This window comes from Microtus oregoni, unplaced genomic scaffold (genome assembly GCF_018167655.1).
Source record: "Microtus oregoni isolate MIOR12 unplaced genomic scaffold, Mior012 000175F_ref0000477, whole genome shotgun sequence".
In the NCBI taxonomy this organism is placed as follows: Eukaryota; Metazoa; Chordata; class Mammalia; order Rodentia; family Cricetidae; genus Microtus; species Microtus oregoni.
Genome location: NW_024544831.1, coordinates 238,554 through 258,252, shown reverse-complemented (window position 1 = coordinate 258,252; position 19,699 = coordinate 238,554). Strand labels below are relative to the sequence as shown.

The window sequence follows — 19,699 nt, the reverse complement described above, 5'->3', positions numbered from 1 at the left end:
TGGACATCTAGGCTAGTTCTACTTCTTCACTATTCTGAATAGTATACAATAAAAATAGAAGCACAAGTTATGTGGTACGTTGACCTTCATTATGTATCTGGAACCAAAGAAATCCAACCCGAGGAGTAATTTCTTTATTTGTTAAATAGATAGAGACTAGTTTCCCAAAGTTAAAGAAATAACATTTTAGGGGCTGGAGAGACAGCCTCACAATTGAGAACACTTGTTGATCTTTTGGAAGACCTGAGCTTGCTTCCTAGCACCCATATGATGGTTCACAATTATCCTTAACTCCAGTTTCAGAAGATTTGGCATTGTCTTCTGACCTCCATGGGTACTAGGCACATAGTGTGGTACATATACATATATGCAGGCAAACATTCATATACATAAAATATAAATAAATAAATCTTTAAAAAAGAAATGGATTTTTGGGGGCCTGGAAAGATGGCTCAGCTGTTAGGAGTACTGGCTACTCTACTAGAGGACCCTGGTTCAACTCCCGGCACCCACATGGCAGCTCACAACTGTCTGTAATTCCAGTTCCAGGGATTCTGACATCCTCACACAGACATACATGTATGCAAATACTGATGCATGGAATATCTACACATTAGAGTACTACTCAGTGGTAAAAAACAATGACTTCTCGAATTTTGCATGCAAATGGATGGAAATAGAAAACACTATCCTGAGTGAGGTATCCCAGACCCAAAAAGATGAACATGGGTTGTACTCACTCATAATTGGTTTCTAGCCATAAATAAGGGTCACGGAGTCTACAATAGGTGAATCTAAAGAAGCTAAGTAAGAAGGGGAACCCAAGGAAAAACATATAGTTATCCTCTTGGCTAAGGGAAGTAGACAAAATTGCCGGGGAGAAAATTGGGATCTTGGGGTGGGGTGGGTTGGGGGTAAGGGGAGATGGGGAGAGAAAAGTTAGAAGGGAAGGAGGTCGGGCCTTGGGAAAGCAGGAGGATTGGGATAAAGGAAGGTTGGACAGGGGAGCACGGAACCACAATTCTTAGTTAAGGGAACCACTTTAGGGTTGGCAAGAGACCTGACCCTAGAGGGGCTCCCAGGTGCCCAAGCTGAGGTCCCCAGTTAGTTCCTTGGGCAGTTGAGAATAGGGAACCTGAAATGACCCTATCCTTGAGCAATACTGACGAATATCTTGCATATCATCATAGAACCTTCATCTGGTGATGGATGGAGATAGAGACAGAGACCCACACTGGAGCACTGGACTGAGCTCCCAAAGTCCCAATGAGGAGCAGAAGGAGGGAGAACATGAGCAAAGAAGTCGGGACCACGAGGGATGCACCCACCCACTGAGACAGTGGAGCTGATCTATTGAGAGCTCACCAAGACCAGCTGGACTGTGACTGAAAAAGCATGGGATAAAACTGGACTCTCTGAACATGGCGAACTATGAGGGCTGATGAGACGCAAAGGACAATGGCACGGGGGTTTGATCCTACGTAATGTGATGGCTTTGTGGGAGCCCAGCCAGTTTGGATGTTCACCTTCCTAGATATGGACGGAGGTGGGAGGTCCTAGGTCTTACCACAGGGCAGAAAACCCTGACTGGTCTTTGGACTGGAGAGGGAGGGGGAAAGGAGTGGGGGGAGGGGGAGAAGGGTGGGAGGAGGGGGCGTAGGGGGGGAGGAGGGGGAGGGAAATGGGAGGCTGGGAGGAGGTGGAAACTTGTTTTTTTTTCTCCTTTTCTCAATAAAAAAAATGGATTCAAAAAAAATAAATAAATTAAAAAAATAAAAAAGAAATGGATTTTTCTAATATTCTTAATAATAATATATAAAGGTTCTGGAGAGATTGTTTAGTGGTTGAGAGTGCTTGGTGATGTTACAGAAGAGTTCAGTTCCCAGCACCCATGTCAGGTGGCTCACAACTGCCTGTAACTCCAGAAGATCCGATGCTCTTTTATGGCCTACCCACGCTCGCTCGTGCTCTCTCTCTCTTTCTACCTCTCTCTCTCTGTCCCTCTGTCTCTCTCTGTCTGTGTCTTTAAAAAGTAATATATAAAGATCTCTTGCTTCAGATCAACATGGAAGTATTTCAAAGTTTACCTGCACGATCAACAAACTTCTATACTAACTCTCAATATAAGAATAGCATTTCTAACTAACTGGAGCATTTTGGAAACTATTTAGAGTAGATACTGAAGTTCCACCTGTTTGTTTTCCAAATATAAACATAAAAAACTTCGTTATTCTCCAAATTCCATCAATTATACTAATTATTTAACTAAAAAACATTTAGTACCAAAAACATAGGAATATTTTAGATCAATGTGTACAATATTAAATTATTTCAGCCTAATAAAAAGCAACTTGTACTATCACTGTTTTTCTAATTTTGCTGTTCAGATTTTATTTTTCTTGAGACAGGTTCTTCTGTTCACACCAGACGAGATTTGAAGTCATCATCATCTTGCCGCAGTCTCCTGAGTGCTTCAACTACAGGCATGCTACACACTATGTCGAGATCTGATTAGTTTTGAAAAACAATTATGCTTTAAAAAAACACAAAAAAACCCAATTATGCTTATGATTGGTTTATCTTTTACAACAACTAAAATGATTATGTTTATGATTGGTTTACCTTTTACAACAATGACATTGTCTGAATGTGTCAAAGATTGAGGGCGGCTTCGGAGTTTACTTTTGAAAGATCTTGGCCGACGTGGTGAAGCAGGTGATGAAGGAATCTCTGAAGATTGCACTTTGCTATCTTTAGTTGCTCGAAGGCGTTGATAGAGCTCCTGCAGCTCTTTATTCTGCTGTGTTTGAAGATTGACCACCTCCTGAATGTGTCTGAATAAAAATTATGTAGAAAATATTTGAATAATTTTGGTGCCATAAAAAGAAACTCAGGAACTTTGTAATGGTATAAATAAAACTTAACAAAACATTAATATTAAAAATGATGGAATGCAGAGTATTTTTTGTTTTTTTTTTTTGAGACAGGGTTTCTCTGTATATCTCTGGCTGTCCTAGAACTCACTCTATAGACCAGGTTGGCCTTGAACTCACAAAGATCCACTTGCCTCTGCCTCCTAAATCCTGGGATTAAAGGTATGCACCACCTCTGGCATCCCCCAGCTCAAATTTTTTTTTTTTGATACAAGACATCACTATATAATATTGGCTAGTTTGGAATTCAACACATTAGCCTCTACCTCCCAGGAGCTGGGATTACGGGCATGAGCAACCAAGCCTGACATCGAATACAATCTTAGCAATTATCTGTAAACTTCAAGAATACAGACCTTTTGCTGTGTGGTGGTGGTGCACACCTCTAATCCCAGCACTTGGGAAGCAGAGGCAAGTGGACCTCTGGGAGTTTGAGGATAGCCTGGTCTACAGAGCGGATTCCAGGACAGGTAGGGCGGTTACACAGAGACACCCTGACTCAAAAAAACAAACAAACAAACAAATACAGACCTTTTAATTGTATTCCACAGAAATCTCTCTGTGTGTAAAAAGATAAGCATATTTATATAATTAAATATGGAGAACACTGAAATATCTCTCAAGAAAGGATCAAATAAACTTGGATACATTCATACATTGGAACTGCATGCAGTGATATTTTAAAGGTAGATTTACACAGATATGAACATTTATAGACATCTTAAAGTAAAAAAATTATAAAATAGCATGATTGTTTTTTACTTTATTTTTATAAAGGACAGAAAAAGAACCAGCAAGATATATCCCAAACAGCTCATAGTGAGGCATAGCATGAGAAGTACAAAGGGTCTTTTGGTTTGCTTTCTCATTACTTTATTTGAACATTATCCTATGTATCACTTCCTTTGAGACAGGTTCTCACTATGTAACCTTGTTGGCCTGGAATTCACTATATAGACCAGACTGACCTTGAACACACAAAAAAAAATTGCCTTCTGAGTACTGGGATTACAAGTCTGTGTCACCAGGACTGGCCTTTATTTTTAAAATTTAACTTTTAAAATACAAACCCCCACATCTATAGATTATTCAAACTAATTTGGGCAAAATAATCTCAGCTTACTTTTATTGGTCTATAGTATCTACCAATTGTCTAGTAAAATATTATGAACAACCCATAACAAAAGAACACTAATGGGCTGGGGATGTAATCCAGGGGTTAGTGAGATAGAAGAGGAGAATGGGCACTCATTCCCTTAGCCACTGGGCAGGCTTTTAAACTCTATTAAAAATCTGTTAAAGTAGCTACTATTAGTGTTATTGATAAATTACGTTCCTATTCTAAGCACTCCTTCTGATGTTCATTTTCCTATTAAAAAAAAATCCCAGTTACTAGGCGACTATGCAATTTGACTCCCTAACTAGTAGCTTTTGGACTCTTCCTTGCTGCCCTGGTTGCTTTGAGTACAAAGACTGTCAGTCAGCCAACTGGACAATTCTTATGCTAACACCAGCAGTTTTGAACACCCCACAGATGCCTTGAGAAAACTACACAATGAACTCAGCTGATTGTTTTAGTTCCTAGGGGTTCAGTCTTAACAAGGACTGTTCCAGCGTGTACTCAACTTTTAGCTATCAAAAGCCTTGCAAAACTCTAGAAAACTCTGCAAACATTTTCATCCTCTCCTGCAAGGCCAGAGGCAGATGAAACTTTTGGTGGCCTACCAGAGAGACTACTGTGGCTGTGGCTAAAGGGATAGTGCTGTGAAAGATACACTGTGGTTGGTCCAAACACTCCCGCGGCTTTATAAGCAGGTCTTGTGCTGGCTTTTCTGGTGTAACATTAGGCCCAATACAAAGCTGCTTCTCCTGGGTGGTCTTGCCTACTTTCAGTAGTGTAGGCAGAGCTGGTAAACACAAAGAAAACAGCAGAGACAACAGAGGCAATGAGAGTTGAACAGTCTGCAGGCCTAAACTATGAAAGTGGCGATGCAGCTGTCTACTTGACAGCTGAAGAAGAGAGAGTTTGGTTGTCAGCAGGCTGAGCTTCAAAATAAGCAAGGTACAGCTGCTTGACTGTTGAAGAAGAGGTAGCTCAATAGTTTGAGAGAGGGGCCAGGCAGGAACTAAAGGGATAGTGAAGTTGAAAGGAAAGAGAGTTGTGGGTGAAAAAAGGATTGAAGGCAATAAAAAGCCAGAGAAAAGTAACTGCTGGTCCTGGTCATTGGAAGAATTCCAGACAGCTGTCAAACTTGAGCATGGAGGGTTTCAGACTGGCCATTGCCAGGGCCCGAGGAATCCTGATACCTGCGGCTGCCTATCCATTGTAATGCCAGCTGCTGCAAGGACTACGAATCCCAACTTCCTGGCCTTATGTAAGAACTCTAGCACTTTCAGAGCTGTCTTGCTACTAGGTCTGCACCAGAGCTGTCAATGGCATGGAACTTGCTATGTAGAACAGGCTAGTCTCAACTTAAAGAGATCCACCTGCCTCTGCAACCCAAGTGCTGGAATTAAAGCATGAAATACCACACCTGGTCCTATTTGGGGCTGATTTTTTAAAAAAAGATTTTTTTTTAATTTATGGGTGTGTTTGTATGAATATATGGCACAAATATGTAGGCCATCAGAACTCCTAGAGTTGCAGTTACAGGTAGTTGTGAGTCACCTGATATGGATACTGGGAACTGAAGAACAGGAAGTACTCTTAACTACTGAGTCATCTCTCAAATCCCAGAATAAAAAGACCCTTTTTGAGAACCTATATTTCATAAACAAAATTAAGTACTCATAACCAACATAGGCAGCTATAAAAGCCAACAGTCTTTTCAAAATGATTTAAAAGATTTATTGCCAGGCGGTGGTGGCGCACGCCTTTAATCCCAGCACTCGGGAGGCAGAGGCAGGCGGATCTCTGTGAGTTCGAGACCAGCCTGGTCTACAAGAGCTAGTTCCAGGACAGGCTCCAAAACCACAGAGAAACCCTGTCTCGAAAAACCAAAAAAAAAAAAAAAAGATTTATTAAATTCTTATAATCAGAAGGCTGAGGCAGTTCAGAGTTTGCAAACTTGAGGCCAGCCTGAGCTAAATGGCAAGACCATATTTCAGACAATAACAATATTCCATAAAACATAAATAGAATACTAACATCACAAATATTAAAGCACTTTAAAAATAAGTATTGTACTATAAAATATCTGTATACATAAACTACACAGTACTGAATATATAGGAAAAATGAAATATATGCAGTGTAATATCAAACATTTATACATGTGTATTTTAGTTAATTTTTAATCTTTTGCTATAGGCCGGGCAGTGGTGGCACACGCCTTTAATCCCAGCACTTGGGAGGCAGAGGCAGGCAGATCTCTGTGAGTTCGAAGCCAGCCTGGTCTACAAGAGCTAGTTCCAGGACAGGCTCCAAAGCTAGAGAAACCCTGTTTCGAAAAACAAAACAAAACAATCTTTTGCTATAAGAATTATTATTATGTATATAGGTGTATGATATATGTTTGTGGTGGCCAGAAGAAAATTTTCAGCAGTTGGGTCTCTTCTTCCACTGTGAATTCTGTGGTTTAAACTCTGCCTGCCAGGCTTGCATGGCACTTTTCAAAGTAGACCATAAATTTTGTAGAGGTGGTAAATATTTTTTGTTGGTGGTGGTAATTTTGTCATTGTTGTGATGGCACATGCCTGTAATTCCAGCCCTTGGGAGGTTCAGGCATCAGAGTCAGGAGTTCAAGATCTTAAACTTAGCAAGTTTAAGATTAGGCTGGTATATGAAACCAAATACCAAACAAAACAACATTAAAAAAAACCACTCTACATGATAAAACATATTGCTATAATATCATTAGTAAAACTTTATGACCTCATTCACTAAATAATAAGCTTGATCTTAGAAGGATCTTGTATTTTCCTAAAGATGAACTATTCTCTTTGACTATATAAATTAGCTATCTACTAATAAAAGGTAAGAATAGTCATATATTCGTATTCCAAGAGTACTAAAGAACAAGGATTGAAAAAAGTATGTATTCATCTTGGCATGTGCCTGTAATACCAGCATGAAGAACGCAGAAGCAGGGGATTACCACAAGTTTGTGGTCAACATGGATTAGCTCCATAGTATATTACAGGCCAGGCAGGCAGAATTGCATAGCGAAACCCTGTCTCAAAAAGCTGGAGAGATAGCTTGCAGTTAAGAGTTCTGGATACTCTTCCAGAGGACCTGAATTCAATTCCCAGCAACCACATAGCAGCTGGCAACTGCTTATTAACTCCAGTTCTAGTGGGATATCCAACAACTTCTTCTGGCTTCCATGGACACTGCACACAAAGGCCGCACAAATGAACATGCAGGCAAAACATCCAAACACATAAAACAATTTTAAAACTAAGATAAAACTATTTTATACGCAATAACTTTAGCATTCCATAAACATTTTAAGGATAATTATGTACATAAATAAATTTATCAGTTTTTAATCACAGAAGTTTTAATCATTAAAATACCACCAATATCCAATTAGCTACAGAGCAAATATTAAGTTCTATAAACTTGTAAACAATTAGATTTGTTACAGAAAAGAGAGCATCCTTACTTTTCTCGTAATCTTTGAAGCTCTACTTTCAAGTCCTCGTCCTCAATTTCTGATTCATCATCACTGCTCATTGGTGAAGATGGAGAATAGAAGAGTGAACTCTGTGTTTGAACATAGGCTTGCTCTTTACTGAGTGGTAAATACTGATCACTCTTTGAACCAGATTTTGCCACTGACTTTCCATTACCAGCAAGAGGGGCCGAAAATTCATAAGGCTGTTTCCCAGGAGTCAATTCCTCTGTTTCTTTATCTAACAGTTCAGACCCAGAATGCACACTGATTCCTGTAGTTGAAGTTTCTTCCAAGTTCTTTTCTGTAGTCACTGAAGACACACTGGTTTCACAAGCTGTGCTGAAAGATGAGAAGATGTCACCTTGTTCAGGCTCTCTTTTATCTTCTTTAAAAGTTTCATAAAGAGTTTGTAACTTTCGTGAAGAATCTGACGCTTTAGGAGTGGGCACGGCAGGTTCCACTTCGATCAACTGAGATACTGCAGTTTCAGCAAAGGCTGCTGCTTGTTCACTGGACTGGACTGTTGTTTTCTTGAATGGAGGTCTGTGTTCTTTTCCAAAAGACATCATTTTCACTGACTGCTGCTGAGGAACTGTAATCACCTGAGACAGAAAAAGGTAAACTTGTCTGGTTCTACTTAATCAAAGGGTAAACCTCATGAAGAAATTCATTGTCAAAACACAGCACAGACAAGAAAGGCCAATTTAACATATATAATATTTGGTAATACCAAAACTTATACTGTCACAGTCATTCAGTTGGGGCCTTTGGATAGAATAGCTTCATGTTACCCAAATAAAATTCTACTATGAAATTTGCTGAGATTCTAAAGGACATTAGATTAAATTGAGGCAGGAGAGTCAGCTCAGTGGGTAAGAATATCTGCTGTTCCAACAGAAGACCTGAGTTTGGTTTCCATCATCTATGTGGTAGCTTACAATTGTCTGTATTTCAGCTCCCAGGGATCTGATATACTCTTCTTGACTCTGTAGGCACCTCACATGGCATATGTCACACAGATACATACAAATGAATAAAAATAATTCTAAACAGGAAATTAAGTTGATAGAAATGATGACCCAAAAATGATTATCTATTTCTATCCTCTTTTGTAACTACTAACATCCTTATAATTTTCAGATTCATCTATAACGATAGCGTTGTAAGGAAAAAAGATATGACCAAGATAAAAATTAGGTATGAAATGATTTACAGTTCAAGTAAGGATGATTTGCAGATCAATTTCAAATGGTTTCACTTTTTTATAGTGTTGGGAATAGAACTTTGGGTCTCACAGATGTTGGGCAAACTCTCCCATGAAGCTCTATCTGTTTTCTTTCATAAGGCAATGGTAAAGAGACAACCAAAGACACAAACCTGGAAGCGGCCCCGCTGAAATGATCCACTCATTGCTTTACATCTACTCAAAGCCCTAGTATCAGCTGAGAACTCCCGTGGCAGAGGAATGGGATCAGAAGCAATTGCTGATCTTTTATCTTCTGTTTCCACTGTAAGGTTTGTCAAATTATAAGCAGAAAAGAGAAAAATCACTTTTAAGACTAATTTGTTTACATTACCAAAAATGAAGAAAAGCAGAAAAAGTTTAACCCTTGCTAGATAATTAAAAAGTGTTAATGTATAAGCAACATTGTTTAAGTCCCTAACTCTAAATCAGACATTGCAAGATTTATCCCGATACTTAGTATCTATATGAAATGAATAACTGAAAAACCAAATTAGTTACAAAAGGAAAAAATAAAATGGCCACAACACTAATGGGATATTTAATATATATGAGCTACATGGGAAAAAATGGCAAGATTCAAATATGGACGACAAAAAAAAAGTAGATGAAAAATGATGTTACCTAGTCTATGTCCCTGACTGTAAGCACACTACCTTGACGGACTTTTGATCTCTTGAAAAAGCTGGTTGACTGCCGTAGCCTGTATGCCCAGCTTTTTAATTTTCGAGTCCAGGATTTCCTGCTAATAGGATTTTTGAGACTAGGACAAGTAAAGCTTAGGCCAAAATATCCACCTCCTGTCTGCAGATGAATGGTTCCATCGCTTGACACAGCAGCAGGATAGGCCTCTGGATCCCCTGGAAGTGAAGCATCTGAGGACATCTCCTAATGGAGACAAAAATCAAAGAAAAACCAAGTGGTAATAATTTAGGTAAGGTGAGTTAAGTTTTGTGGTATAAAAGTTTTCTTAAGCCGGGCGGTGGTGGCGCACGCCTTTAATCCCAGCACTCGGGAGGCAGAGGCAGGCGGATCTCTGTGAGTTCGAGACCAGCCTGGTCTACAAGAGCTAGTTCCAGGACAGGCTCCAAAACCACAGAGAAACCCTGTCTCGAAAAACCAAAAAAAAAAAAAAAAGTTTTCTTATATGGATTAATAATTAACCATAAAACTATGGACTATTTCAGTAACAGTGCATATGAGACTGAAACCGAAGCTTTGATATTTCTTTGGAAATATTATGTCTTTAGATTAAATAAAAGACACTATTAATTTTCCAGGCCAAAATATTTGTTGTCATTACATCAAATTTGAAAACTAAAATTGAAAATAAGTTATTTTTTATATATGCCAATGACTAAAATACTAGTTTTTTGGTTTATTAGACACAAGATATCATGTAATTCAGGCTGTCCTTGAACTCCGGCTCCTACTGTTTTTACCTCCCAAGGAGTAGGATTTCAGGTGTGCAGTACCATGCCTGTTTATAAATGCTATTAAGTGAAATATTAGCTTATTCCCCTATTATTTAAGAGATAATTATGTTTGATATATGATACAATAGAAAAACAAGCAATTTAAAGCTGTTTAAGTAATAAATAGGAAATATGAAGAAAGTTTATTAGTTAATATGATCTCATAGAAATTTACAAAGAAATGAAAAATTACTGTGAATTCATGCTCTAAGAATTTTTAATATCAGATCATGTTTGCTATAAAACCATCATCTTCTTGTCCTCCTAACCTCCCCAAACACCCATGATTGCTTGTGTCTAAATGAGTGCTTCCTAAATAATCTGCGGTAATTAATACAAAAACTTAGTGCATAGAACCATAGATCCTTTGGGATGTAAAAATAACTATCCAGCGGTGGTGGCACAGGCCTTTAATCCCTGAATTGGGAGGCAGAGGCTGGCAGATTTCTGTGAGTTCTAGGTCAGCCTGGTCTACAGAGTTCCAGGATAGCAAGGGCTGACACAGAGAAACCCTGTCAAGAAAAAGAAAAAGAAAAAAAGTGGTCACTAATAACAGAGTATTAAAAGTGAATATAAAAAGTATATAGGGGAGGGATGTAGCATTAATCTAAAGGAAGACAGCCTTCCTACATGACAATAAGCACTATTAATACTTAAATCAGAAGTTATCAAAAGGGAAAATTTTGGACTAGAGATGTTCAGTTGATAGAGGGCTTGCCTAGCAAGCACAGTGCCCTGGGTTTGATTCCCAGAACCACACAAGGCATTCATGTACATACATCTGTAATCATAGCACTCAAAAGGTAGAGGTAGATCATTCGTGGTTATGTAGTAAGTATGAGCTCAGCCTAGGATACATGAAAGGTTACCTCAAAAAAAAAAAGGTGAAATTTTGAACAATCAGTAAGCAAGTTTCTGAAGTCCTATTTTGGGTTAGCAATATTATCTAAACTAGGAGATAAAAAATTGTAAAAATACTATGTTTCAGAAAGTGCTACACTGATGCCACTGAAATTATAAATGAGATATATATTTCTCATTTATAATAAGCACTTATTTAGACACAAATTATAAATATGTAGTGAATAGAACAAGATATATTTACCATAAATTTTAGTTTCCCTTGTAAAGTGAAATACTCAGACAAAACAACAGCAACAATAAAACTCCAGATCTAGACATAAGAATTTATGAAAGAAAGAAGAAAGGAAGACTGTACTATATGTATGAACTGTCTCAAAAAGACCACATACTCAAATGCTAGATATGAGCAGCAACAAAGAAATCTGGTCAACAAAAAGGATGCTTACAAAATTCCACCCAATCTTTTTCCCATATGTCTTTTCACTGTATTATGTTTTAAAATATCTTTCTACTTAACTGGCCTTCTTTTGATTCCTTGAACAAATACCTACCTGAAAATGTCACTACTATATATTATATATGTCTTTCCCTGATCACTCAAAATGGATAATCTAATTTATCATAGCCCTTAAATTATGTTATTGAAAGACTGTTAAATACTAGAATGTGAACTTCAGAAAAAGAGGTTTTGACTTACTGTTCAATAGACAATTTTTGAATGGAAGATTATACTGGTTGAGGTAAAAAAGAAAGAACAGTCATTCCCTTCTCTCTACACCAAGAAAAAAAATACCAGAACACCTACTCCCATAATAAGAATACAAAGAAGAAATATTTTGGACAAGAGAAAAGTCAGTGAGGGGCAAAGACAATATCTAACAGCCCAGCTGCCTTTATAGACTAGCTACAGCAGTTACCCACCAGGAAGCTTTAAAAAAATGTTAAAATGTATAGCACAAAAAAGTCTGTTTGATGTTTTTCTCACAATTAAAGATACAGTAATTATATAATAGCACATATGTACAGATGAACACAGAATCTTATGGGAGAAATTGAAAAAAAAATGAACACAGAACTAAGAATTAACAAAACTTAAAGAAAACTAACACTGAAAGAAAATACTAAACTCAGTGCTAGAAAGTGGCCTCAGTGGTTAAGGGCAACCAGGTATGGTTCCCAGAACCTATCTAGTGGCTGACAGCTATCTGTAACTCTAGTTTTAGGGTATCAAGCTCCTCTTCTGACCTCTGTGGGCTCCTGCACACACATGGCACATATACATACACATTGGGCATACATATATACACAGTAAATTAAATATAAATATTTAAAAAACAAAGAATGGATTACAGCTATTAGAAATTCAAAAATGCAATCCATGATGCAAAATGACTAAATAGGACAATATAATCATCTTAAAAATGGAGAAATTATCTCATTACAAAAAGCAAAGGGAGGGGGCTGGAGAGACGGCTCAGAGGTTAAGAGCATTGCCTGCTCTTCCAAAGGTCCTGAGTTCAATTCCCAGCAACCACATGGTGGCTCACAACCATCTGTAATGGGGTCTGGTGCCCTCTTCTGGCCTGCAGGCATACACACAGACAGAATATTGTATACATAATAAATAAATAAATAAATAAACATTTAAAAAAAAGCAAAGGGAAAAAGAGGAATGCATGATATGAAAAGTTAACATATGAGAAAAATAAGAAATGAACAAATAAAATTTTCTTCATTCACAAATGACAAAATTTTATACATAGAAAACCCAAAGCTGGGCATGGCGGTCCACTCTTTTAATCCCAGCCCTCAGGAAACATAGGAAGATGGATATCTGTGAGTTTTTGGCCAGCCTGGTCTACATAATGAGACCCTGTCTCAAAGAAAAGGTTCAGGGATAGGGAGATGGCTCAGTGGATGAATTGCTATGAAAGTATAAGGAAATGAGTTCAGATCCTCTGAGAAAAATGTCTAGCTACACTAGTCAATCAATGATCCTGCCACAACGGAATATGGTGAAGAGAGATTGAGGACATCTACTGTTAAACTCTGGCCTCGGTGTGTACTCACACACGCACATATGTGCATATACATGCAAACACATCCATAAAAAAAGAGAAAAATAAAATCCAAAAGAACCCACCCAAAACTATTAGGCCAATAAATAGACTCAGAAAAATTCAAGTACACAATCTTAACACATGAAAGTCAGTTATTGTTTGGATGAGTGGCTCACATCTATAATCCCAGTACTATAAAGGTTAAGATAGAAAGAGGTTGAGATAGGAAGATTACTATGAGTTTGAAGCCAAGATAGCCTGGACTACAGAGTGGATGCCTTGTACCAAAAACAAAAACAAAAACCAGTCAGTTGCATTTCTATATGCTAAACAATGAAGAATCCAAAGAGGAATTTGTTATATGTTAAATGTCCTCATCAAAATAATGTTAAAACTTAATCCCCATTGTGAGGCTTTGAGAGGCAGAAACAGGCAGAACCTTTAATAGGTAACAGAGTTATAAGGGGTCCATTCTGTTGAATGGCAAGGTAATGGGTTCCACAGCAGCTTTACGCTACATAGTAAAACACAGTCTTAAAAAGAAAAAACACAAAATTACTAAATCAAGAGAGGAACAAATATATGTATTATTTACAAGTTATTAATGATAATGACCAAAGAAACTACAATAAGAAACTTGTTTAGGAAATGTTAAGTTGTTTAGATTTTACTATTCATCTGAAATTCTTTTGTGCTTACATATTAATTCTATAACTTAAACTACTTTACAAAAATTTAAAAAAAGCAAAACAGCATATATACACAAAGGAATATATGTATATAAATATTACATGTATTTATGTTTATAAAAGGCATAATACATATGCAGAATTATGTTGGTACAAATATTTATACATTAACTAAAATCATATCTGGAAATGCCAACAGTTATGTTTACAGATTTGGGATGTGATAGATTTTATTTTGCACACAAGTATATATTATTTGGATAGCAATGATGACAAAAATTACAGTAGTAAACATTTACAAAGATCATGAGATGGTAAAAAAATTTCAGTTCGTTGACACAGTAATTATGTGCTTTTAGCACAATATTGTTTTGAAGAACATATGTGATATGCATCCAAATAGGGTTTGGAAAAGTAGGGTTAAGAAAAGTCAAGAAGGAAAAGCAGCAAAATTACTAGTGATTACCTCTGTGACTGAACAGGTAGAAAAGGGAAATAGGGCTAGGGGTATGGCTCAGTGGTATAGCACTTGCATGGTATGTATTTGATCCCTGAACTTAATAGCCAATACTGAAAAATAAAAAAAAAGACATGAAAAGAATAAAAATGGAGATATTAAGGTTCCTATATTATATAGGTGGCCAATCTCAACAAAAATCTAAAATCCAAAATCTGAAACTTTCTGAGTACCAACATGATCCTGCTAGTAGTGGAAAATTCCACATCTGACCAACCTCATCTAATGAGTTGCAATTAAAATAAAATGCATTAATAAACTATATAAAATTGTCTACAGTCTCTGTGTATAAATATATAAGAAACAAAAATGAATTCTGTATTTAGATTTGGGTACCAGCCCCAAGATACTCCATCTGGTATTTACAAGTATTCTAAAATTCAGGGAATCTAAAATGTGGAAAACTTGTAATCTTTCCATCTCAACTTTTCTGGGAAAAACTCTTTTTCTTCCTGCTCCTTCTCCTGTTTTTCTGAACTTATTTTTATTTTTCTAATTGAATTTATAAATACTTTCATACATGTTAATAATGAATTCTGATTACTCCACCCCACGTTCTCATTTCTCTCCCATCCCTATCAACTCCTCTCCCCCCAACAAGTTCCTTTGCCATGTTCATGTCTTTCCATTTATTTTGTGATCCACTGAGTTTAGCCAGGACCACCTGTGTGATTGTATGTTTGGTACTTTTCACTGGAGCCTGGCGGGTTCACCATGATTACACAACTTAAGACAATGACTGTCCTCTCTCCTACAATTTATCAGAAACAAATAGTTCAGCAGGCAATGGCCAGGATCTATGCGCTCCGCTTACATTCTATTTGTTCTTTTTCAACAAGGTGTCATGTAGTCAAGGCTTGCCTCAAACTTAGTATTAATTGAAGATGATTTTGAACTTCTGATCCTACCACCTCCACCTCCTTGGTGCTAAGATTATGGTATGGGTTACCATGCTTAATTAAATGTTTTACTGTTTAAGGTACTGGGGCAAGCACTCTATCACTGAGCTATATTTCTAGTTCTTTTAGAGGTTGAGAAAAAAGTCGTGGGATTATGGATGATTTTAAAAAATAAGTTAAACACATCAAAATATTAAATTAATACTGTAAAATTGTTATAAGGGAATGGACAACAGTTTTCTTTGTAAATTTTTCTTGTTTTGTTTTTAAAGTTTCCTCTCAAACTGAAATCAAAGTTTATTACACTTATCCTCAAAATAATCTAAAATTATACACAGTGTTTGCAAATTTCAAGCCAACTCACCAGAAGGCTTTCTTAAATAAACTCAAGGCAAATCTGCCATTTCTAAGAAGTTTTGAGTAGCTGCAGCCTAAGTCACAATCTTAAATGGTAGTTACTTTGGAACATTTTAGGAGAGAGGGCATTTCTTTAAATTCCATAAGCAAAGAATAAGAATTAGAAAGATACTCACATGTAAACATAACTCGCTGGGTACAGAAGTTATCACATTCAAGTCTTTTTTGAACACTGATATATTAGCAGGCTGACTTGCAGCTACATTGGACGGAATCTTAGAGCCTGTCTGTTCGAAATTTGGAGATTGTGTGGGACTATCTTGAATCCCACAGTGACTGACAGCTATGATTTCTGGCATTGAATAGGATAGTATATCTTCAGCAGAGGAAGAAAATGGAGAGTCTATGCTTTGAGTATCCTTCTGACTCTCAGGATAAATGCTAGAAATGCTGTGCTCCTGATAGAGCAGGTTTCTTAATTTTTCATCCAGTGTTTTAATTCGGTTGTCTGCAAACTCCATTTTTGGAGGTCGTTCCCCATCTGATTCCAGGACAGTAGCAGGAAGATGTGTAGCTGGTTCAAAGCCAGGAGTCTGAGTGGCAAGGACTGCCTTAGGAGAACTTGTTTCAGTGTTCACTGTGGTTTCTACTTCTTGGGAAATGAACTCTGCATCTATAGTTGGTTGAGGCTTTTGATCAGAAGATACAAATGCTGAAGTTAGAACAACATTATCACCAATCTGAACCGATTCACCAGGATGGGGCAGAAGCACATCAGCCAGAACAGCAGCTTGCTGACATGGATGGGTAGGTATGAACATGCCTGCTTGGCTGGTGAGTGCCTCACATTCAACTGAAACTGGACATACCAAAGTAGCAGAATCATTGGAATGATCAGTAGCTGGTGCCCTTATCTGTCTGTCATCTTCCACTTGACAGTGAATAGTTGGCTGCTCAGTTTCTCCACTAGCACATTCAGAAATATTACCATCAACCACATCCTTGTGTTCTGATTTAGAGGTGAAAATTACATGCTGGCCTGGATTATTCTCTATAGTGAACAATGTGTCCTGTGATATTTCCTGATTACTTGTGTTTCTTGAACCTGGAACAAAACAAAAGAATAGTTAAGTTTTGATGAGTAAAAAGTGTAAACACAAAACTCAAAAGGGACAAGGAAAGCTAGGGTCAAATTAGGACCTATTTAAAAGTACATTTGTAAATGAGACCTAAAACATCACAGAATTCAACAGTCAAGAAGAAATGACTTCTTGGTTTTTTTTTTAAAGATTTATTTATTAATTATGAATACAGTGTTCTGCCCACATACATGCCTCTATGCCAGAAGAGGGCACCAGGTCTTATTATAGATGGTTGTAAGCCACCATGTGGTTGCTGGGAATTGAACTCTGGACCTTTGGAAGAGCAGCCAGTGCTCTTAACCTCTGAGCCATCTCTCCAGCCCCCACTTCTTGGTTTTTTTTCCACAAAAACTGAATAAAATGGCCTGTTACATAGCAATATTAATGTCTTCTAAAATGCTCATGAAAACTTTCATAAGCATAAAATACTCCTAAAAACAAATTAATAAATACAGTCTGTAATTTTTAACCATATCATCCAAGTCCATAGAAATCTGGCAGACAATAAAGCTTACTAGAAAATGGATGTAACCCAGGAACTGTAGCCACAGAAGGCTGAAGGGAAGGAGGAGACTGTGCCTCACGATGTTTTATAGTTTGGTTGATACAAAACCGCCACCGACCAACTGGGGATGACTGAGGAACTGATTCATCTGGAGAAAGAATTATTAACAAATTATACACATAGAAAATGTCAGTGTGTTCATATTAAATAAAGAAATCAAGTTAAAAATTAGCTTGTGTTGCATTTCCACTTTCAAGAGAACAAGGATAATTATAAGTCATAAGAGTAACATCCCAACCTTGACAAACAGTTTACAGAACTAAATATAAGATATATATTAATAGTAACCAGAAGCAAAGCACTACATTTAAATAACTGGGTCATAGTTTCTCCATTCAAATCTACAGTTGTTGTTTTGCAACCTGATTATGGTTGTGCCTAAGTGATATCATGGTGGTATACAAGCATTAAAATTTAGAGAACTATAGACCAGAAAAAAAAGAGAAGTAAATCTAGCTTATGACAATATAAAAGTAAAGTAAGACAAATCCCTATATCTGTAACTTTCTCAAGTAATTTTCTTTGGAACTTTACCTTACGTTGTCAGTCAGACACTTGCTCAGATTTCTGCTAAGATACAGATGTACTCTGGCAACCTAATACAGTTTAACTAAATTTCAGGATAATGGTATCTGCTTCCATTATTTCCACACCACCTTTTGCTTCTTCATGCTATGTAAATTCCTTCAGATGTCTTCATGATGCTATGGTTCATCTCCCCCTCCCAGACACTCTTAATATACCCATGACCAGGGCTAAGAAGAATGAAGAGATAAAGTTGTCAGAAAAGAAAACAGAAAAACCCTAATTTTAGTTTCTGGAAGTTTATCTGGTGTCTGATTTACAAAGTTATCAGTGACCAGAACTGGTAGAAGTATTATCATCAGTGAAATAGTCAAGTTCTGAATGACTATTAAAATATGAGGCACAGATTTTAGTTAGGATACTTTTGTCCATCTCATGTCAAAGTAAACAAATTAGCAGTTAAGATTCAAATAGGCTGTCAAAGTCTTCAGCATTGTGACTTCCTTTTCTGGTAACATACCATGTAACAACTCAGAAGTAAATTACTCAGATAAAGAATCAATAATTTTTTTTTAAAATTTATGGGCTATAAATTTTTTTCAAGTGTGGAAAAACAATTTATTATCAAATTAATTTATTGGTTAATATCTTTATCTATGAAACTATATCAAGACACCAAAATGCCTTTTTGCAAAAGCCAAATGGTAAATTTTATTAAATATACTTACTGCTGGTTTGAGTGGATGCAGAATTTATCAGTACTTGTTCAGATGATCCTGTCTGAAATAAAAATGAACAGGTAAATAATGATATTCATAACAAAGTCCCCAAATGGCCTTATTACTTAAAAGTGCTCTTACTTGGTTACTATTGGATTCCAAGGCAACAGAGTCAACACCAATAGATTTTTCTGCAGCTGAGTGGACATGAAGGATCTCCTGGGCTTGACCTACAATAGCCCTCAATTCTTCTACAAATTTTTCTTTCTCATTTTCCAGCACAAAGTTATCTTCAACCTGCCATCAAGTAAAAGCCAATGTATTCATGAGAATACATTTATTTTCTTCAAAATTATAATATTTTCATGGTGAATTCCAAAGGATCAAAACAAAGTATGTGCCACAAAAATAATTAAGACCAGTTATAAACAGTTTCATAACGCATTCAAATATTCTGAGATCATTGATATTTATCAGAAAAAGTCACTATACTTTGAAATATCCTGAATTTATAAATTGGCTGCAATTTCAACTGAACAATGTGCACAGAATGTAAGACCTTGGAACACTAAGTCCTAAAAAGGTATCTTCATCAAGTCCCTTTCATCAGGGCTCAGGAAGCAGAAAGATAAGACCCATAAGGGATGGATGACACCAAGAAAACAGTGTCTTACAGACAATAGGACTGACACACATAAGAACTAACAGAGATGGTGGCAGCATGCACAGGGCATGCACAGGTCCAAGACAGATGGTGTGGCAGCACTGAGAGGGGGAAGTGGACACAAGCCCATATGACAACCAAGAAGCTATTTCCAAACTGACATCCACTTACAAAGGAAAGATTAGTTTTCTCCAACAGTTTCACTGGGTATATCAACCACACTTAAGGGTAGGATCCACACCTAGTAGTAGATAGGCAACACCAAAAACACAATGATATTTTATATCTTTTTTGTCGTCCCACATTGCTTTATTTGGGCATTTTTTGTTTTGTTTTGTTTTGTTTGGAAGACAGGCTCTTTTGACATAATCATGGCTGTCCTAGAATTCACTATGAAGATCAGGCTGACCTCAAACTCACAGATATCA

At 37.0% G+C, this 19,699-nt stretch overlaps 1 protein-coding gene across 1 annotated transcript in view; it reads right to left on the bottom strand.

Moving 5' to 3' along the window:
- The window catches only part of LOC121445330 (serine/threonine-protein kinase WNK3), a 136,209-nt gene that overhangs the window by 16,928 nt on the left and 99,582 nt on the right, over nucleotides 1–19,699 (bottom strand). The window contains exons 14-21 of the mRNA XM_041647408.1: nucleotides 18,749–18,904; nucleotides 18,617–18,668; nucleotides 17,314–17,451; nucleotides 15,833–16,761; nucleotides 9,452–9,683; nucleotides 8,930–9,060; nucleotides 7,541–8,154; nucleotides 2,623–2,834 (exon numbers count right to left, since the gene is read on the bottom strand). Coding sequence (XP_041503342.1) covers nucleotides 2,623–2,834; nucleotides 7,541–8,154; nucleotides 8,930–9,060; nucleotides 9,452–9,683; nucleotides 15,833–16,761; nucleotides 17,314–17,451; nucleotides 18,617–18,668; nucleotides 18,749–18,904 — 2,464 coding nt within the window. The remainder of the gene's footprint in view (nucleotides 1–2,622; nucleotides 2,835–7,540; nucleotides 8,155–8,929; nucleotides 9,061–9,451; nucleotides 9,684–15,832; nucleotides 16,762–17,313; nucleotides 17,452–18,616; nucleotides 18,669–18,748; nucleotides 18,905–19,699) is intronic.